This window comes from Sceloporus undulatus, chromosome 2, assembly GCF_019175285.1.
Source record: "Sceloporus undulatus isolate JIND9_A2432 ecotype Alabama chromosome 2, SceUnd_v1.1, whole genome shotgun sequence".
Lineage (NCBI taxonomy): Eukaryota > Metazoa > Chordata > Lepidosauria > Squamata > Phrynosomatidae > Sceloporus > Sceloporus undulatus.
Genome location: NC_056523.1, coordinates 308,489,912 through 308,512,551, shown reverse-complemented (window position 1 = coordinate 308,512,551; position 22,640 = coordinate 308,489,912). Strand labels below are relative to the sequence as shown.

General features: G+C 38.8%; 1 protein-coding gene across 4 annotated transcripts in view; it reads left to right on the top strand.

The window, feature by feature from the left end:
• The window catches only part of EGFLAM (EGF like, fibronectin type III and laminin G domains), a 170,756-nt gene that overhangs the window by 108,927 nt on the left and 39,189 nt on the right, over positions 1-22,640 (top strand). For all 4 annotated transcript variants that reach the window (XM_042452513.1, XM_042452512.1, XM_042452511.1 and 1 more), the window contains 4 exons: positions 4,532-4,676; positions 6,618-6,807; positions 15,777-15,902; positions 19,249-19,492. In XM_042452513.1, coding sequence (XP_042308447.1) covers positions 4,532-4,676; positions 6,618-6,807; positions 15,777-15,902; positions 19,249-19,492 — 705 coding nt within the window. The remainder of the gene's footprint in view (positions 1-4,531; positions 4,677-6,617; positions 6,808-15,776; positions 15,903-19,248; positions 19,493-22,640) is intronic.

Sequence of the window (22,640 nt, the reverse complement as noted above, 5' to 3'; positions counted from 1 at the left end):
ATAATTGCCAATATCCTTGATTGGATGTTTAATTACAGAGATGTAATTAAGGAACATCTCCTGACCTAGCATCCCCTCACAGTTCACCTCAAAAGCCAGCAGATAGATCAGGCAAAGAAGTCTGTTGAGCTTCATATCAGGGCTCAAGGAGGACAACATTTCCACCTCCCTTCAGCCAGAAAGTGAGGCTATGACAAGGACTGGTGACTTATGAGTATCACCGGCTCACTTGCTGATGGGAGGGAATGGAAATATCCTCTTTCTTGCACCCTGATTGGAAGCTAAATGGACCTTTTCCACTCATTCTGGCTGCTGTCTCTTAAGGTGGACTGGGGTGTGATTTATGTGTACATTTTCAGTACGGCTATGTCTTCTTCCTGAATACAGAACAGTTACAGATCCTTAACTTTAGGCTATGAATCCATCACTGCAATACTGATACAAGTCAGTATGAGTCATTAATGTTTCCATTATTTTCTGATCCCAGAAATGTAGCCCCCTTCTTACTAGAGATTTTTAAACATTATAGAGTAGTGGTAAAGCCAGTGTGGTATTGCGGTGTGAGTGCTGGACTATGGTGGTGGAGACTAGGATTCAAATTCCTGCTCAGCCATGGAATCCCCAGGATGATCTTGGGCAAGTCACACTCACTCAGCCTCAGAGGAAGGCAAAGGCAAACCCCCTCTGAAAAATCTTATCAAGAAAACCCTATGATTGGTTCTCCTTAGGGTCACCATAAGTCAGAAATGACTTGAAGACACACAACAGCAAAGGATAGTGGCAGTGGCTATTATTGTTACTGTTATTATTGAAATCTTGGCAACTAGTGATTGATTTGCATGGTTATACCCAATAGTATTCCTTTCCATTTTTGCTCCAAGTTTTTTGGGGAGTATTAAGGCTATTGATACTCCTGAACTATATAGGAGCAGGCAAAACAGGGAGAGAGAATGCTGTGTGCCACTGGCATTTGCACTGTTTTCATTACTGAGGTTAAGAAGGAGCTTTTGTATGACACACGAACTAGAGGGACTTTCACTTGCTCATCCTCCAGTATGATATATGCCAGACTCTGCCAAGTCTCAGCACTCTGCATTGGGCAAACAGGCCAGTCTCTACGTCAGAGGATAAATGAACATAATTTGGACATTAGGAATGGGAATACAGTCACCTCTCCATTTTTGTGGACTTGAGATCTGCATCCCTTGCATATATGCGAGTGGGAAACTGACGGGGAAACAATGGGGCATGCATCTATGGTGTACGCTTGCAGCTGCCCACAGAAGTGTATCCCCATTCAAGCCAATGGGGCTTGAATATACATGAATTTCCATTTGTGTGTGTGTGTGTGGGGGGGGGTCTTGAATGGATCCCTGCAAAAATGGAGGGGCGACCATACACAAAAACTTGTAGCAGAATACTTCACTCTTCCTGTGCATTGTACCTCAGACCTCAGAGCAGTGGTCCTTGAACAAACAAACAAACACCTACAAAGGAAGATTGGAAAGAGAAATAGCACAACTGGAACATATTCACAAACTCCAGTACATCAATAGTGGGCTGAACAGAGACAATGGTTTCCTGGCACATTGCATACATTATAAGATTAGCTAAAACCCTTCCTCAGAAAGGCAATCTTGGCAAATTCATCACATCTCCTTTCTAGTTCCCAAACTACATTCCAGTACTCTTACCACCATTCATATGATTTTCTACTCACCTTGGCTTTACACAACATTTTTCCTCCTGCCTTTGTTCCCCCAACAACCATCATTACAACTGAACATCTTACCTCATCTCCATAATCATAAATTTTGTATTTCTATTGCTATTCTCTCACACAGCATGCTCTGTCTCTGGACCATCCGCCTTTTGAATCTGAGGAAGTAGACTCAAGTCTATGAAAGTTCATGCTACCAGCTTCTTTCTTTCTGTTAGTCCCAAAGGTGCTACACAATCCCTTTGCTTACCAACTACTGTAACTTTACAGTTCCATCAGAACTTGTCATGCACAGGGAAGCTGTGGCCTTCTAGTTTGTGTCGCATTCCAACTACCATCATCCGCAGCTATGATGGACAATGGGCAGGAATGGTTATAGTTGCAATCCAACAACTGCTGGAGGATCACAATTTTCCCATCCTTGGTATTCACATTTAGTACTCAGTTCTCACCCTTTGTCATATATATGTTGTAGGATGTTGCTGTGTAATGGTTTGGACTGTTGGACAATTGGTAGTTGAACACACTGCCATTTTTTAAAAAAACCTAGCTGCCTAATGTGTATAAAACTGTTCCAGTCTGTATGACATGGCTGCAGCTGAATATAAAGATACTCTTTACATGAGGAAGAATTTACACAATTGATTGTCCCAAAGTAGCCTGAACTGTTAGCAATTTTATCATAGATTATGATAATTATAGTCTATAAGAATTGTTACCTTATGCGGGATTCACATTGCTTCTGTGTGCTGGTGTCAAAGGTCTGTGTACCTTCTAAATTTTTTTTCCCTTTTTCTCAAGAGAAACTAGGACATTTACCCAATGTTATTTGCACGTATATTGTCACACCATTAAAATGGAAAAAGCATGTAAAGCCTACAAAAATCTTGTGTTTTCATATAGGCATTGTAATGAATCAAAGAAAGTAGCTAAATGAGATTCCTCTTAGTAGACTAATTACACCTTAAAATGAAGTTTCTGCTGATGTAGCTTTCCTTGATATAACAAACCCATATTTCTCTCTCTTAATCATACCCAGATACTGGAGACAAAATAGCAATATTTTTCAATTGCCCATTTTTGTAGGGGCTGCTGTTGGAGGCTTCTCAGTCATCAACTCACAAGCAGCTTTGAATGTCACATATAGATCCTGGTAAATATTAATACAGCTCTACCTCTCACTGAGGAGCTAGCCTGTCTGGTTCTTCTAATATTGTACTTCTCTAAATAATGCTTGAAACTTCATGGCTTCTTCTTTATATGTGATATTTGGCTTTCTTCCTCATTTGTAGCAAAGGTGCAAGGAGATCCAAATTATCTATTTTAGGAAGAGAAAAGAGATTAAAGGACTTATTTTGTCCACAAAAAAAGACCAGTAGATGTAGGGGTGGTGAATCACCTGGGAATGCCAGACACTGATATTTTTAAACCTTAGACTGGTATGATTATTAATCTATAGGAGATTGCAAGACTGACCACACGCAGAAATAATAATAATAATAATAATAATAATAATAATAATAATAATAATAATAATAATAATTTATTTATAACCCCCTTCTTAAAATCAGGGCGGTGCACACAAGCATACAATGATACAATTACAGTGCGCCCGCGGGTTACGAATTTAATCGTTCCGCCGCTCCGTTCGTAACCCGTATTTCGCACTCCGAAGTGCTTTCTTAGCGCTGAAAGCGCGTTGATTTGCGCCGAAAAAAAAAATTTAAAAACATCGAACCCGGAACGTTTTTCCATCTTACTTTTTCATAACCGAATTCGTAACGCGGTCAAGAATTCGTAGCCGGGGTACCACTGTATACAAAAAATGGATTAAAACAGTTCAATAAAAATAATAAAATAATAAAATAAAGCAATTTGACACCACTTTAACTGACATGGCTTCATCCTGTGGAATCCTAGGATTTGCAGCCTGGTCTGTCAGAGAGCTCTGGTCCCTTACAAGTCCCAGAATTCTGCAGAATAGAGTTATGGCAGTTAAAGTGGTTTCAAACTACAGTAGCCCCTCCGTTTTCGTGACAACCCCCCCCCCCCCCCAAAAACAAAATTGCTGGTATTCAAGCCCCATCGGTTTGAATGGCGGCCCCCCCCCCCCCCCAATTTTGTCCCCCTCCATTTGCTGCCCATGAACAGGCGAGGGACGTGGATTCAAAGTCCATAAAAATGGAAGGGCAACTGTATTTTATGTTTGTGGTATGGACACACCACATGCCATATATACTGCAGATATACATCTTCCTTGATTTAATTCTTACAAACAAAAATAAATAATTCCAAAAGTTCTTCCCTGCAACTGGAAGAGATTGTGAGTTTTTCCACACACTTTTTTTTTACAATATGATATATTTTTTGCAAGGAAACTCCCCCCACACACACACACATTATCATGCAGAATCACATGTTTTTGCACAGAAAACAGTGTATTGTCTGCAAAGATCCTCTTTTCTACGCAAAATGTTTTCATTTATTCACAAATATAAGCTTTCACGTCCAATGTTTCTTGCAATAAAATCCAGAAATATGCAAAATCTTGTGGTGATTGACAATTTTCATGAGGGGCTGTCTCATCCTTTCTCAGTGAGAATGAGAAAATTGGCAAATAGTTGTATATAGTACATAGTTAATAGCTTGTTTAAAAAGAGAAACCTATCCAGGAATGTGGTTCTCAAACACAATTTTTGGATATAACAATAACAAGTGTACTGATTTTGAGGGGGAACTCCCCTGAAGTTAGAAGCAATTAGATTTTATCATTTCATGAAAGGTTGCCATGTTTTCCTATATTGGCTTTAGGTTCAACTGTGGTACTGGAATTGCAGTAATTACCAGTGAGAACAGAATTAAACTGGGCAATTGGCATAGTGTGACTGTGTTCAGAGATGGATTGGAAGGTTGGCTTAGACTGGATAACAACCCTCCAGTTTCTGGTAGATCTCAGGTGAGTCATTTTACTTGTGAAACATGATACAGCTATGAATGTATTTTTGTTCTGAAGCATGCTGGAATATCAAAGAGTCCCCAGACTCAGAATCAGGCAACTTCTGTATCCCCAGTGGGATACTTTATATTTGGGGAGGTGGAGGTGTTTAGAAAGAATCTCCAGATCGTTCAAGGCTTGTGACATCCCCGGGGCCTTTTGTCTTTCCTTACCCTAGCCACCGAGATGCCACTTGGTACACCTAATTAAATGTGGATTGTCATCCTAGGTTTACCACTGGGACTAAATCCATCCTAAAATATCCTCAGATCAATAGATGCCACTTCCTGCCAGGGTAAGGAGTAGCAATAGAGTATTAAGTGTTTAAGAGGCAAGGGACACCCATTTCTGGGATATTGTGTTTCAACTCAGTAGAATTCTAGTTTGTGTTCAGCCAATTCTTCTAGAGGGTTAACACAGCCTTTTGCAAAAATGTGTCAAAGAAGATAAAGGCATGAAAGTTTAGGTGAGATAAACTTAGAATTCAAATCACCACTAGCCACTTTTCTAGTAGGCTGCATTAAAATGTGACCTGGGGAGGGTTTCCAGATTGCAGGTCTGCAAGATGAGGGGGAGAAATCTCAGGGCAAGAGCACTTCCTTGAATGGTGTGTGTATATAAATTTTCTTTATTTCCCTTCTCCTCACTAAAAAACTTGTTTTTAAAAAAATTAAAATGGCATGCTTTGTGCAGTTGCAATTGATACTTAAAGTGTTGCACTTAATGACATCACCAAGGGCTGCCTGTTGTAACATAATCCTTATACTATTACTACAGGTCATCCTTAAATCTCAAGTTTTTGCCTTGAAATCCAAGAGTGTGGCCTGTTGACTGTCTATTTAACAACTCTGCAGAAAGATTACTTGCTTTTCTATATCTTTACTCTCCACCTGCTTTCCTTTTGTGTTGGATCTTTTCTATATGAAACTTATTCTATTATAAGCCTATGGGGAGGCTTTTTTATTTTTTATTTTTTAAATTGATGCCATGTATACCTCTCTGAGATACATTTTGGCTGAGGGCCAGGATAAAAATGCTGATAAAGCTCATCAGCATCACCATCCCAGATCCACTGGTTTGCTTAACAAGCATGTTTTTTTAGATTATTGACAAACTCAGGATGTAAAATTGCAACTAAAGAAATAAGTTGTAGGGGAAAATAGGGCTACAGACCTGTGTTATATATAGTTTCTACTATTTTGCAGATTAAAATCTCCATGATACAATTCTATAGAAAAACTCACAGTCTTCTTGCATTCACGTATTAGAGGTATGGAACAGGTGAATTTGGCTGGACTGAGATCAGCAGTGGTGACAGGGACACTAGATAACACCTCTGTTCTCTAAAGTATCTACTCAAGAGGCAGACTGCTATAGTGCTATGCTTCTCCAGAACATACATGCTATTTTTTTTAAAAAGGACAATACAATGTACAAAACTTACACTACATTCTCATTGCTTCTTTCCTTAGAAGCAAAGCTTCACACATTAAACCTTGATGAAAATTTACTGAACATCTGAGAACCAAATAAAAATGGTTTTGAAAGTTATGTGTTAGTTCCTATCTCTGTCCTGGACCATTGGCCTGCCATTGATAAATTGGCTTCATTCCTCAAATCCTAGAGCTGAACTTGGTTTTGATTTATTTTATTGCATAATACAGGATTCTGTAGTTATGTTATGGGCTACAGTATCACCTGAAATCAACAACCTTGCTAAAACTAAAGAAGGGTGTGCCAGTCTTGGTCAGATGACTGGATGGGAAACTGACTACAAATGTTCTACTGCACAGCACTGAGTCCCTTGGAAAAAAAGAATATAAATAAATAAGCACGCAAACTAAATTGCCTTTCTGGAGTCCAATTTCCTATGAATGCTTTTTCTCCTTATTCATCTTCTAGGGTCAGTACAGTAAAATTACTTTCCGAACTCCCTTCTACCTTGGAGGTGCTCCAACAGCCTACTGGCTTGTAAGGTCTGCAGGAATCAACCGTGGCTTTCAAGGCTGTGTTCAGTCACTCATTGTCAATGGAAAGATCATTGACATGCGGCCTTGGCCTTTGGGGAAGGCACTTAGTGGAGCTGATGTAGGTAAGTGCAGTGTCATTTCCATTCATGTGAAAAAGAACAAGACAGAGAATTGGTTCTCATGTTCCACACAGAAAATTTCAACCATCTGGTTTGATAATCATTTGGGATTGAGTTTAGTCTGTCTTATTTCTTGTTTTTCAAATTTTGTTTGTTTCATAGGGTTGGATCCAGACCCAGTCATACGTAGAATAGATCCATTCGTCTATTTGTTTGTTTGTTGAATGTACCACCTCTGTCCCAATATTGAGACCCAAGCCCCATAACATGATTTAAAAATAAGTGAAACTCAACAGAGGCCCAAATATCCTGAAGGGACTAAATACCGTCTGATTTTAGAAGCTAAGCGTGGTCATCCCTGGTTAGTACTTGGATGGGAGACTCTTGATAACTACCTGGTTCTGCAGGCTACAATTCAGCACCACCTCTTGAATATTCCTTCCCTAAGAAAACTTTATGAAATTTATGGGGGTCACCATGAGTCAGCAGGCAACTTGAATACATGCATGCACACACACACACAACTAAAACTGCAACAACATAATTAAATTAAACACATTTTAAACAGACTATCATGCTGAAGCAATCATCATTTTTTTTAAAAAAATTAACTGCCTATCTGAGATCAAAAAAAGTATACAGCCCTATTAAAAGACCATTCACAGGAACCAGTCAGATGCCAAAAGTCTGACTGTCAAAAAGGTTTTTGGCATCTGGCAGAAGGACAATAAGGAAGGGGGCAAGGCAACTTCCCTTGGAAAGGAGCTTTAAAAAATTAGGATCAGCCACCTAGAAAGCCCTTATATTCTCCTCAAAAGTGACCATCAGGTGGCAGAATCAAGAAGACCTTAAAATCCTAAGCAGGCTCATATGAGCAGATGCAGCCCTTAAGACTAAGGCCATATCTGCATGGAGGAAAAATCACAGGATTGCTGTGAGGACAAAATAGGAAGAAGGATCATAAATGCCACTTAGGCTTCTTAGGGGAAAGGTAGGCTATAAACTCAGTGAATCAATAAACAATATTTCTCTGCCTTGGGATGGGAGCCTAACTTGTTCATGAAGACTGAATGTATAACTTATTCATAAATTGTTGAGGTCTCTTGGAAATGTTAAAAAGCCTTTCCACTTGGATTAATTGTACAACATCTCAAGTTTTGTGAAGAGAATCTGAGTATAGGTTTCCCATCGGGACAACTAAGTACAGTGGTACATCCATTGCTTTAAGATCAATCCATAGTTTTCAGTGATCTATGTAGTCAAAAGCTTTGGAAATTATCACACGGGAGGGACAGTGTTGGCTAATTGCGCGATCGGGGGCCAAAGATTATCACATCCCTGCGTGCTTCTCCTGTCCTTCTGTGGGTAAAGTGCCATGGAGCCGTGCCTGCACGCTTCTCCCACGTGTAAAGTGTCATGGAGCTGTCATTTGGTATCAATAGGAGTTCCTGTTTATACCAAATGATGGCTCTATGACACTTTACCTATAGGAGGAGCATGCGGGGATGGCTTCATGACACCTTACCCATGGGAGAAGGATGGCAGAAGCATGCAGGGGTGTGATCCCCAATCGCACGATTAGCCAAGTTTAAGGATGAGAGAAGGATGCTGTCCTTCCTGTGTGATAATCTCTTTTGTTGTAGTATAAAAAACACATGCTGGCCGGTTACAAACCAGCATTTCGGACGTCCGGAGGACGTCCCATTTTTAAAAAGGGGCGTCTCTTTTAGACGCCCCTGGGCCTAATACGGACTCCGTCCGTACAAGATGGCGCTGGCCCTTCTACATGGCCGGCGCCATCTTTGCGTATCGGACGCTGAGCGTCCGTACGCGTCGCGTCCTTTGTGACGTAGCAAGTGCGCCCCTGGCGCCTCGCTACGTCGCAAACGCGACTCGAAAAGAAGCTCCATTTTGGAGCTTCTTTTTCAGTCCGCAGGGGAGCCGCGCCGTGTGGAGGCTCCGGCTCCCCTGCGGACTAGCCGGCGGCGGCGGTCTGTACCCCGCCGCTGGTTTTCTTCCAGAACACCCTGGAGCACCCCATTACCCATTGTATGTTTACGATGTGATCTCTAGTGCCTCTTCCTTTCTTGAAACCAGTTAACACCTCTGGAATTTCTTGCTCCATATATGGAGCAAAGAATGTATATTCATCGTTTCCAATCTGTAGGCCATTGTTTTGTTTTGCATATGTGTTGGCAGATTTTAGTTAGAACTAAAGTCAGTTGATAACAATGGGGCATGTGTGTGTGGCGCAGCACGTGCACCATTCATTTAATTGTAGTGTGGTGTCAGTGTAAGCTGAAAGCCACGTAAACAAAGCCCGTGTATGGTGCAGGCTGACTGTAAACTTAAAACAATAAATGATTACAAAATTTAAAGTTTAAAAAGTGTAAAGTAAAAAATAAAAATAAATTTTAAAGTTTTTCAATTTTAAAAAAAGACAATTTAAAATTGGTTAAAATAATGTTGAATAACATAACTATAAAACATGTGCAGCCTGAATAAAATCAGGTCCCACCACCACAATCTCCCTCATTCTCCCCAAAATCAAAATTTTTACTCCAAATATCCCTATGTTCCATGGCATGTTTTTGGCCCCTAGGCCTTTTTAGGGCCAGGAGAGGAATTTTTTATAAGAGGCAGTGAGCTAGAAGTAACTTTTTTAAAACCTCTGGGGTGCCCTGTAGTCCACAGAAATAGCCCTGGATGTGGCCTGTAGACCATATTTTGCCCACCTCTGATTTAAATCTTGCCAGCTTCCTTAGGCGGCACTAGAATGTGAAACACCATGCAGACAAGAGGAGTACTTAAGCTCTTAGTTGCTTTAAGGCCATTGTTGCAACAAGATTCTGAACTTCTTGGGTGGCTTGTTTTTACCATTCACTTGTAAAGAACCCAACTGGGGTCTTGCTGTCTTGGGAACTAGCCTATAGTCAAGCTGAGTTTCACCAGTAGCTAGTCTGGCCTCCATCCTGAAACAAAAGAGAGGAGCCAGGTTTGATGCCTTGGTCCACCATGAGGTTCATACATGACATGAGTCAGGTCAAATATTTCACTTTTACAAAACCTGCCATGAGTTATTTGTTTAGGGTGGGCAAGAAATATAAATGAACAAAGTCTTCACATCACTAAACTGATTGAAAAGCTTATTCAAGTGACTGCACTTGGTTAATGGTGGAAGCAGATATAAATCCTGGTTTCAAGTCTAGCATTTCTTTGATAAAAGCTCATCCCTTCATCTCTTCTGTATGTCCCTGTATCAAAAAAGGGCAGTGACCAGTAGCAATAGCTGCACAACCCTTTGGATAAAAAAAGGGGGGGACATATCTTGGAAGAGATATAAAAGCTAATAGAGTGGCCTAGAAAGCAGAAACTGAAGAAAACAACACCTTAGAATGGCACAAAGAGCAATTTCACGATAGAGTGAGAATCTACGGGATACTTATAGAACATGAAACTTATCAAAAAATTTCTTTCTGATCTATATTGGTTCTTGGATCTCAGATGTGTAGCACTCCTCAATCCCAGTGATACTTTAGCAAATACATCTGTCTGTCTGCCAGCTGTATTTCAAGGTTACCTGTCGAAGGCAGCACACCACATATTAGAACACAACATATTAAAAGATTTTTGGTAATATACATTTTTTAAAAAAAATTACCATACAATTCTGAAAAGAGAAGGCCTTCTTTGATGATATTTTTTAAAATTGTGTTGGTCTGTATTTGCATTTTTGGATGTATGCGCACAATAGATATATGACTAGAAATGCAGCATATCAGGTGTCCCCCACAACAACAAATGCGATGAATTTGCATACTAAAAACAACCTGTCAATTTATGGCAACCCCATGAATTTTGCAGGATTTTCTTAGGCAGGGAATATTCAGAGGTACTTTTGCCAGTTCCTTCCTCTGAAATGTCAACCTCTGATACTGTGGTAAGAACAGAGACAAACCAGCATTAGGGAAACCCAGATTTTCAAATGCACAGTTCCACTTTCCTCTGATCTGAAAGTAATTCTCTTTTCATAGGAGACAAATTGGGCTCTCCATATTGTCTTTCAAATGTCAGAGAGAGACTTTGACAGCCATCATTAAATTCAGAACTAGACAATACAGATCCTATTTTTGTCCTGAATGTCCCAGTTTGAAGATTAAAATGATAGTGTTGATTGAGTAAACAGATGGGGAAAGAAGAGGTGATCACTTGATGGCATATGTCTTAAAACATCTTTGATTGGATTAAAGCTTGAGAACTCATCTCATTCCCTCCCCATGATGTTTCCTTTTCAGCATATTATCAAGGTTATCTTTCATGGTATCCAGTTTCTTGCTGGTAGCATTGATACCAGCTTGACCCATCTATCTTTAGTTATGAACTGGATTTTATTAGGAAATAAACTGAGAACAGACAAACTTTGGCTTCAGCCCTATCCACCATAGGTATTGCACTTGCAGCCCTCCAGATGTTATTAGACTCATAATCACTAGCCAGTTTAGCAGTGATGAAGGATAATGGGATTTGCAATCCCAGAACTTTGATATACACATTTTAAAGATTCCTACTAAATATACTATTAATTTATTTAATTTTTCTTGTGCTTTTCTTCTGACACTAGAGGCCCAACACATTTCACAACATGGTTTAAAAGAAAGAAAAAGGGACAACTTAAATCCATCAGTGATACTATTAAAACACAATTAAGCAGATTATCATATTAAAGTATACTCTGCTGAACTCACTGGGATTTACTGTTGGTTAGGTATGCATTGATAGAGAGTGCATTCAGCAGTACATGCATAGGGTGTGCTATGACCCATTCAGACTTGTCCAAATTGGGTGGACTGGACTGTCACAGGAAGGGCGTGATGTAGGAGTCCCATGGGTTATCATGTTTTATTAGAGTCCTAGATGTTAGTTTGGAGATGTTTCAATGTTTGTATAGAAGAGGGAAGTTTCAGCACAAATTGCTTGTTACCTGGTTGTGTGACAAGTAACACCTGCTAAAATTCTATATACAATTAAAGGGACAGGAGACCTCTCCTATTTTATATCTAGCAATCCCGATCCCCACTTAATAACATGAATTTTCCAAGAAACAACTGAAACTCATTTTCAATGAAGTGTGCTTAGACCTAGAAATGGTTTCCACACTTCCAGTGACTGTGGCAGAAGATGAAAGATGTTTTAGCCAGTTAGCATTTGTCAAAAACATAGGCCTTCTACACTGGGGCAATAACAGGTCAAATAGCCATCATGTCAGTCACTGAGTATGCTTACAAGATAAGTTGACTGTGAAGGAGCTAATGCATGATTACAAAATTTATTTATTTATCATTTATTTATTCATTCCATTTATGCCCCGTCTTTCTCCTGCCAAGGGACCCAAGGCAGCTTACAAAATTCAAAACAAAAAATTTACCTAAAAATGCAATATTATAAAGGTTTTTTTAAAAAACAACAACAACAATTAAACATAGGTTCTTTTAAAAGCACACAGTTAAAAAGAGAATGCAAAGGATCTTATAGCACCTGAGGAAGTAGGTTCAAGTCTATGAAAGCTCATACTACCAGTTTGTTTCTTTCAGTTAGTCTCAAGGGGCCTAGCCTCATTCCCACTTACAAATAAATTGTTCTGTGATTCGAATCGATGGATCGGTTCGGCAGTGGAGCGTGGTTCACACTACACCTGCCCTGATTGCATTTTCTTGATGTAAGATAAAATAACATAACCCACTTATAGTGAAGGAATTGATTCAATTAAATTGTTTCCTGCGGGAGTCTCAAAATAACCCCCTTGTAGTTCACATTGGCAAATAAATTGGTTCAATTTGAAGCATTTTCAGCGAGATGTTTTTTTCTCTGTCCATCACTGCAATTGCATTTGCGTACTTTCAGCAATGACTCGACACCACCTACATGAGGTGTTGTGCTCTGTTGCTTCTGCTTTTGTCAGTCCCACACACATGCTTTGGCTTTCTGGTTTGGAAAAGAGAGAGGGGGAGGGTTGAAGGGTGGACAGACACAGGTTGTTAATTTACGCTTTCCCACCCGGCAACCCCTTGTCATGTCATAATAAATCGATTCCAATCCACATCTTGTTCTCACTGACACTGAATCGATTCATGAATTAAATTCTTCAAATCGATTGTTGAAATCGGTTCCAATCACATCTGGTTCACACTTGTGCGGAATCGATTTATCCAAAACGACATGGAGTCTAGCGCATGGCCTTCCTCTCCGATTCACTTCAGCTATTCAATTCAAGTGCGAACCAGGATCATTTAAACCCATTTGCAAACCAGTTTAAAACGTAGTGGGAATGAGGCTGGGGTTGTAGTCTCAGATACATCAGAAGAAGTAGATTCAAGTCATGCTACCAGCTTCTTTCTTTCAATTAGTCTCGAAGGTGCTACAAGAAGCCATTGCATACTGATTTTACAGACTAATACAGCTATGTCTTCGAATAGTTAAAAAGAGTTTAAAATACATTTAAAATATAATTAAAAATGTAAAAAAAATAAAAATGGAGCACCCCAGTTTCTGTACTATTTTACCATATGATTAAAATAAGTGAAATCCCTGCCTAAATAAAGAGCTCTTAAACTTTCAGAGGGAAGAGAGCAGGAAGTGGGTTAACCAGACCTCCCAGTGGAGCAACTGCTGAGAAGGTTCTTTCCCATGTATTCCCAAACTGCCTGTGAAGGTGGTGGGAGAAAGACCTCTCCTGAAAATCATAAAACTCAGTCCGGCACTTATGGGGTGATACCATATTTTAGCCATGCTGGTCCACAGAAACAAAGTATGACAACCTCAACTTTATCATTGTGCCAAGATAAATCCTTTTATTAGTAACCTAAAAGTTACAAAATAGTTTGCCTAAAAAGGGAGATGGGGATGGTGGGGAGAAGGAATCGCATAGTACTTGCAATTTCAGAATCCAAACAATTGTTCATGGTTTATGAGATGAGATGAAGGGTTGTCGTGTTAGTGTGGGAACGAGGCCTCCTTTAGAAGTGTGTACTGGAAAGCAGATAAGAAGAAAATCAATTCATTAGAAATTGGGGAAGAGTGCTAAGGATACTGTAGACAGCCAAAAAGACAAATAACTGGGTCCTTGAACAGATCAAGCCAGAAATCTCTCTGGAAGCCAAGATGATAAAGTTGAGGTTATCATACTTTGGTCAGGTCGAGAGAAGGAATGTCTCATTGGAAAAGACAATAACGCTAGGAAAGGTGGAGAGAGAGGAAGACCACATACTAGATGGATGGACTCTATTAAGGAGTTCTTGGGCATGAATTTACAGTATCTAAGCCAGTGGTTCCCAACCTGTGGGTCAGGACCCCTTTGGGGGTCGAATGACCCTTTCATGGGGGTCGCCTAAGACCATTGGAAAACACCTATTTAATTACAGTTATGAAGTAGCAACGAAAATAATTTCATGGGTTTGGGTCACCACAGCATGAGGAACTGTATTAAAGGGTTGCGGCATTAGGAAAGTTGGGAACCACTGATCTAAGCAGAGAGGTGAAGGATAGGGAGTCTTGAAGATGTTTCATCCATAGGGTCGCCATCATTTGGGATTGACTTGAGGGCAATTGACAGAATAACAACAAACTATCTACATTTCTGTAAAGGGCCATGCAAATTTATGGTCCTACTCAAATGAGGAGGAGGAGGAGGATGACAGCAACAATAATGATGATGGTAATGATGATGATGATGATGATAATGATATTAAACACACACGCCCCAAATATTATTGGGCCTTTTCAGGGACACGCAGCTATAAATTCCTGTTCAGACAGAAAGCTTCATTGGTAACTTTGAGAAAGTCATTCTGTCTCAGAGTAACCTACCCCAGAGGGTTGTCATGAAGACAAATTGGGATAATCTTATTTACCCTGTGCATTACCCTGAGCTATGTGAAGGAAGGCTGCATTGGTAATTTGAAAAATAAATACGTTCCTAAGATTCTTAAGATGGCTTTTAGCCTTCATACAGCATTGCCAGCTTGTCAAAATTTGGGGAAATTATTATTGGTGTATTTTAATTCTCACTGTTCAATACTTTCCAGGAGACATTACGGTACTATCACAGTGAAACATACTCTTTCTTTTGGATTTCTGTTGAGAGGGTATTGTTCTGTGGCACTTCATCTTCTTTAACTCAGCTCTGAATTTGGTTTACCATACCATGGGGGAAGAAGCAGTGTAAATTACTAGTACATTCCTTTGGTTCTTTTTTTAAAAAAAAAAATCACATTAAATGCACATTTCACAAGATGATATGTGCTGAGATATTTAAATGTTTTTCAGAACTAATGCTGAGGCATTCAGATCTGTCAGTCCTTGACAGCTTCTATACTGTTACCTCCAGCCATCTTCCTGTTAGATGCCAAGATGATAAAGATGTTGATTACAGAAGTCCGTATGTTGGCAGTATGGATTACCTGCCATGCAGATAGAACTGTTAACTACAAACAGCATAACAGCTAATAAGCTTAGCCCTTATTGCTTATCACTTCCAGCTTTTACTACGACTTTTCTCAAATACAGAAGTAACAAAACAACACTTAAGATAATTAAGGTTAAACAGACATTTGGTGCGACTTGTAACATAAACAGCCTAGTGACTGTCTGGAGATTTGAGCATCCTAGACAGTCAATGAGAGACAGAAAGAAAAGCCAATAAAATGTGAAAGACACCAGTCAGTGTGACAACCCATCACTACTAGAAAAGTCAATATGATTAGCTCCTATTGCTGCGATTTTGTGAATCTACTTTGTGGCCTGGAGCTCAGTTACTTAATTTGGTACACAGATTTGCATGTCACCCAGAAAGGTTTGCATTTATATGGAAAATGGGAGGTGGTTTCTTTAGGTAATAAGAACCATTAGCTAAATTAACCCATTACTTGGGCAACTTGCATGACAAATCAGTGTATATGTTTTCTGCTTGCTTTTAGGTGAATGCAGCAGTGGAATTTGTGATGAAGCATCCTGCATAAATGGTGGTACCTGCACCGCAAGCAAAGCAGATCGTTATATCTGCCTATGCCCTCTTGGATTTAAAGGCCGCCACTGTGAAGAAGGTGAGAGGTTGATTTACAGGCTGCTATCTGCAGTTAGATTTCCATTAGGTAACCTAAATCCAATTGCTAGGCTAAGCTAGACTAGAGTCAGTGAATCACTTGGTAAGTAAACACTTTACTTTGCCCAGACTTCACCTAGACAACTTTGTCCAGTTATGGACACTACAGTTCAAGAAGGATATTGAAAAGCTGGAATGTGTTCCAAGGAGGGTTACCATGATGATGAAAGGTCTGGAATTCAAGTCCTACGAGGAACAATTTAGGGAGCTAGATATGTTTAGCTTGGAGAAGAGAAGATTGTGAAGTGATATGATAGCTATATTTGTTTGCTGCTGCTCCAGAGACAATTAACTTGCATCACTGGATTCAAATTACAAGAAAAGAGATTGGATGCAACAACATAACATGTAAAATTAGTTAAAGAGCATATAAAATTGATGTATATTAAAATCAACCAATAAATATTTAAAATGCATTATTTAAAAATAATCTAGTTAATGGGAAAAACTGTCTTAATATTTGTATGCAAAGGGATCTTGTATTACCATCGAGACTAACTGAAAGAAAGAAGTAAACATAATGTGCTTTTGTAGATTAGACCCTCCTTCCTCAGATACATGTAAACATGCATTGGAGGAAGTAGGCTGAAGTCTATAAAAGCTCATGCTACCAACATCTTTATTTTGGTTAGTTTCAAAGATGCTACATGATCCTTTTGTATACTGATTTTCCAACACGGCTATGTCTTTGAATTCTGTTTTATAGTGCTTGATTATTTAGTATCTTCTGATTGGTAATTACTCAGAGGTTTCAACTGTACAGAAGTCTTGGTGGTCCAATTTTGCCAGATCATTTCAGGTGAGAAGATCACCCCCAGCTTCTTTGAGGGGCTTGAATTTCCCTGTCCCTCCTTCCAAGGTCCATCTCAATCTGTCGGGGATGCTTTGATTGAGAGTGGCAGGGGGTTGGACTGCATGGCCCTTGTGGTCTCTTCCAACTCTATGATTCTGTGAGTGCTGTAATTGTGTATTCCTGCAATGCAGAAGTTGGACTAGATGGCCCTTGAGGTCCCTTCCAATTCTATAATTCTTTTTTAATTTGAAGTAGCAATTGGAATGTCTCCCATATGTATTTTAGCAACTCCACCTCAGCAATTTCCCTTTAAAATTCAGTTGTCTTGTTTCATGTAGAAGAAAAAGAATTGTGTTCCTGGGAGCCTCATGTTGGTTCAATGTGAGAAAGTCTACTGTACAAGTACATCCCAAAATTGACAATAAAGTCCAGCACAATGTAACATGTAAAAGAATATTGTAGAAATGTAAGCAATAAAGATTTCTTTTAAGACTCTGTTGTTTTTTCTGCAACAGACTTACATAGCTGGACATTGTTAGAATGTGGTATGTGAGTAAACAAAGTGACTCAGTCAGTTTTGTTATCATCAGGTCAAGACACTGAGATGACTTGCATGTAATGCTAAACTTAGTGCTCCATGGATGAGACTGAGCAAAATTTAATAATAATAATAATAATAATAATAATAATAATATAGGCATTCCTGCTCCCCTTCTTTTCTCTTCTCCTTGTGTACTCAGAAGGAGGATTTTGAAAGAGTTTTAAAAATTAAAGACCTTTTTTTAAAAAAAATAAAATCTTGGTTTAGCATTACATTCAAAGCAGGGAGCTTGGTTTAAGGAAACTCAAATATGTCTCTAAACAAGCCAATTCAACAATGAATTCAAAAGATGCATTATTAACATAACTCAGTGTTTGTTTGAAATCAAGATTCCTATTTTAAACAAAATCCTAAATTAAGAGCCTTTAAACATGAAACCTTGATGAGAGCTTAGAAAATAAATTGTTGTTTGTGCTGCTGTTGTTGTGAACTATAGTTCTTTGTCCTGTGTCACCACTGGTATAGCTCACTTGGGAATTCTGGGAGTTGTAATCCAAAAAGAGAATTTACTAAATTCTGAGCCCAACACTTTGCTTGAGTTTATTCAGGTCCATTTGTATAGTGCTATACCATACCAGATGTTATATGTGAACCAACTCAGTTGTTTGTCTGATAGAACACAAATTCATTTCTGTTTCATTCAAGAAGATGTCATGAACACCAGTTTAGAACACTTTGCTCCAGGTTTTTTTTTTTAATGAATGGAACAGGACTTGTGCTTCTAGTACATCTTAATAGAAAGTTAGAGAAGATTGGGAATTTTGTTTGCTTTGTTTGGAGGTTTGAGCAGGAGGGTTTGGACAAGGACTTATCAGATTTGAAAATTTATTCATAAACAAGTTGGAAAATTTTTGAGATTTTTTTTAGCATGAATGTGTGGAAAAGGGAAACTAGATTCATCCAACTGTGCTGAGAAAGGACTTTAATCACTTAGGTTTTAGGTCCTTGGTTTTAATTTTGTGCAGCAAGTCATGTTTGTGGCGATGAATTAGAATTGTCTGCTCTTTTCCAGAGAGACTCTTTAAATGGCTACGTGGCAGATATGTATGGTCCTCCCCATGAGACAAATAGCATACACTTTGAATTTGACTAGTGTAGATACAAATATTGTTGAATAGTTCAATTTGATCTGTAATGTGAATTTACCAAAATTTGTAAATTCCTTCATAAACAGAATGGAAAGAACTTGACATTTAAAAAACATGTTTGGGAGTAAACAATGACAGATTCAATGCCATTTTGACCATAATGGGTCAATAGTTGTAGCCACTTACAAGGTGTACAAATCCTCCTGTTTCCTCCATAATGGATTGCAAAATATAAATTACCAACAGATATTTAAGGGAATTACCAACAGATGTTCAAGGAAATTACAGCTCTGAGTTATGGTAAAGTTGGTATATGTGTATGTGCAAAGATTGTGTATTTGTCATAAGAAGCCATCTGTTATCTAGTGGGGGGGGGTTGCAACAGTTTGCAACAACTGTTTGGTGTTGCAATTGTATAAATATTTTATTTCTAGAACACCGAGGATTGATTAATAGCTTTCCTGTCCATTTCTGAACATCCCAGGAATATTTCATGCTGCAAGTGATGCATTTAGATTGCATAGATTATACTCTTTGTGGTATAGCTACTAGTATTGATTTGTGCAATGAAGTTTTATGAAGATTCAATACTGTGTAAGGCTGAGGGAACCTGTGTCATTTCAGATATTTTAGGTATCAGTTTACCTGCTGGTTAAGGCTTGTGGGACCTGAAGTATCATATATCTGGAGGGGCCCATCTCTGTTATAAAAGAAGACATGGCAAAACAGCAGGAGACTCTCTTTCTTCCTAGAGAAGCTGAATAAATATATTTCTTGTTGTTTGTTTTCCCTCCTGTTCTTCTAGCTTACATCCTTATCATACCACAATTCAATGAGACCTTGAAATCCTTTGCTACCATTCCCTGGCCTTTGGAACCACAGAACTATCTTTCTTTCATGGAATTTGAGATCATATTTCGACCAGATGCAGAGGACGGTGTCCTTTTGTACAGCTATGACTCAGGCAGCAAAGACTTCCTGTCTATTAGCATGGCAAACAGCTATGTGGAGTTTAGATTTGACTGTGGTTCAGGAACAGCTATCATTAGGTAAGTGGGGTTTGTTATTATTTGTTTATGATATCCATTAACCACAATTGCTCTGCCAAAATGAATGTCTTTATTTTAAAGGATCATTTAGGGCTAATCAAAAATCAATTTTTGTTACAGCCACTGATGAAACAAATTATTGTTCAAAATTACAGTTGAAGACTGCTAATTTGGAGAACAAAGAACATTGGGATGTCCCAAAGTCAAACAGGTTTATTGTAGAAGGATCCCTAACTATTGGTTTTGTTTCTGTTTTTAACAATGAAACTGGTAGAAATCAATAACTTGAATTCTCAGAACTAAACTTGCTTGATTATTGTACTGTTTTGTATTGTACTGTATGGTATTGTGAACCACTTTGATCAGATGGAAAAGTGGTATACAAATAAAAAAAATTTTTTTTAAATTTAAACTGGACATTACATTGAATGTGCTGCTGCAGACACATTTAAACTCAACTTCCCATCATCTAATATTACTTACTGCAGTGGCCCTTGGTATCCACTGGGGTTTTGTTCCAGGACGCCCCATGGATACCAAAACCCATGAGTGTTCATGTCCCATTAAATACAATGCATAGTAAAATGGTGTCCCTTATATAAAATGGGGAAATCAAGGCTTGCTGTATATATTTTTAAAATAGTTTAAGACATGCATGCTTGAATCCATGGATTAAGAAACTGTGGATACAGTCCTGTCCTGTCATAATAACATCAATTTTTTTTTTCAGTTCCCCAACTAGTGCCAGTGAATTATGTTGAGCAGAGGTGAAAAAAGCCCTCCTTGGATCTTATTGGGACTAACTGCCATATGGCTCTTCATTTCAGATTTTTTCCCCAAGATCACTTTACCAGGGGTCCATTCATACTACAGAATTATGGCACTGTTATATCATTTTAACTGCAATGGTTCTATCCTATAGATTCCTGGGTTTATAGTTTGATGAGGCATTAGAACTCACTCACTGAGAAGTCTAAATGCCCCTCCCCAAATTACCAACCCCAGGATTCCATAGGATGGAAAAAGGGTAATGAAAATGAAATATTTGAGCTATAATTCCATAGTGTGTGTGAATGGGCCCATCTGGCCCTTATGTATCCTTCTTTTCCTTCCTTGTTGTTTCTTTTCTAGCGTGTCTGTTTAAATATTAGCCATTATTTTGAATTGCCTGTTGTCTCATTTTGTGCTTCTGCTTACCTCTTCGTAAAACATGTTTAGATTACATTAGGAATCCTCAACATTTTGGGGGCGACAGATACATTTGGGAGCCTGAGAAAAATATTGTGAGTCCTCTCAAAAAATGACTGCCATGAGGGCAGACAGTAGCTAGGCATACATTGCCAAAAGAAAAGTGATGAGGCTGAAAGATTAGTAGTAAGTTGTCTGAAACTCAGTACCAGGGAGTGGTATCATCTAAGCCCCAAACCAATATTTGAACCAAAAGTATAGAGCTCTAGTTCAACCAAGAAATATCTTTCTTTTGTGCCAACTCAATCCCTGCCTCACCCAAATTTGTCTGTGCCACTCAACTTTCTTAGTATCTTTCTGCTGGCTAATTCACTTTCTCCATCTACTACTGTTGCATAGCCCTGCCCTTCCTCTTTCTTTCACAGAACATGATCCTTTGCTCTTTTTCACCCCCTGTGGTCCCATCTACTCCTTTTCTTCCTCTACCCTCATCATCCGTCCTTTAATCCACAACACACAGGCACAGTGCAACCGCTACTGGTCTTTCTCTCTCCAACCATTCCTTGTCAAAGAGGATAAAAATGGATGTGTTCAGCAAAAGCCCAGGGAGGTGCAGTAAATCAGAGAAGCAGCAGCAGCTGTGAACTTTATTTAAAGTCATATCTTTTGTTATATCCTTGTGTGAAAGGAAGCAGATAGTACAGGCAGACTGTGCCTACCCATCTCCACGGCACCTTGTGTGAGACATTTGGAACATTATGTACAAATGTATTTGTGTGCATTTAGATTCCTTAAAATTATTTTCAGTATTAGTTGAGAAATTTTGCAAATTTTGCAAATCTTATATTAATTTTGCAAAAACCTGTGAGCACAGAAGTTATATTTGTTGTTCCAGAATTTCAGAATAAATTTTAACCGTAGGATATGTTTATCCTATGTGTATGTTCATCTATAATTGAATACCAAAGTTAGGGGTGTCCATGCCCTCGCATTTGCCATTTTTATATATGGTTGTGAAAACTGGACAGTGAAGAAAGCTGATAGGAAGAAAATCAACTCATTTGAAAGGTGATGCTGAAGAAGAGTTTTCCAGATACCATGGACTGCTAAAACAGTAACTGAGTCCCAGAGGAAATCAAGTCTGAACTCTCCCTAGAAGCTAAGATGACTAAACTGAGGCTGTTGTACTTTGACCATATCATGAGAAAACGTGACTCACTAGGAAAGATAATAATGCTTGGTCAGGGAAAAGGCAACAGGAAAAGAGGAAGACTGCATATTAGATAGATAGACTCAATCAAATAAGGAACAACCTTGAATCTGCAAGACCTGAACTGAATAGATGATAGGTTGACTTGGAGGTCTCTCACTGATAGGGTTGTCATAAATTGGTTGACTTGATGGTAGTTAACAACAACAAATCCTATGGCTAATGCCAGCCATAATACGAACTCTTTTCCATGGGGAGGAATCATGCAGCTCTCCAGAAGTTGTTGGACTTGACTTCCCAGCAGCTTTACCAGTGGTGACAAATGTTGGGCTATCTGGCCTCATATCATCTGCTTTGACTGGTAGCTAGACCGCAGAGGCTGAGACTGAGTTCTTTTCCATCAGCTGCTACTTGACCATTTCAATTTCCAACTTAGTTACCCTCCCCAAATATAGAGATATTTGTCCCCTCATCTGCCTATTCTTCCCCATCTATCTTTCTGCCTATTTTTTTGTTTAATGTCCTTAATGTTTTTAATGTTTTTATACTATTATTGTTTAATTCTGTTTTAGTACTGGGAATGTGTGGGGGGTAGGTCTAGGGTTTGATTTTTTTTTTTTAAACTCTATTGTAATTTGATGTATTTTACTGTTGTAACCCGCCCGGATTCTTCGAGATTGGGCAGGCTAGAAATAAATCTTTATTATTATTATTATTATTATTATTATTATTATTATTATTATTATTATT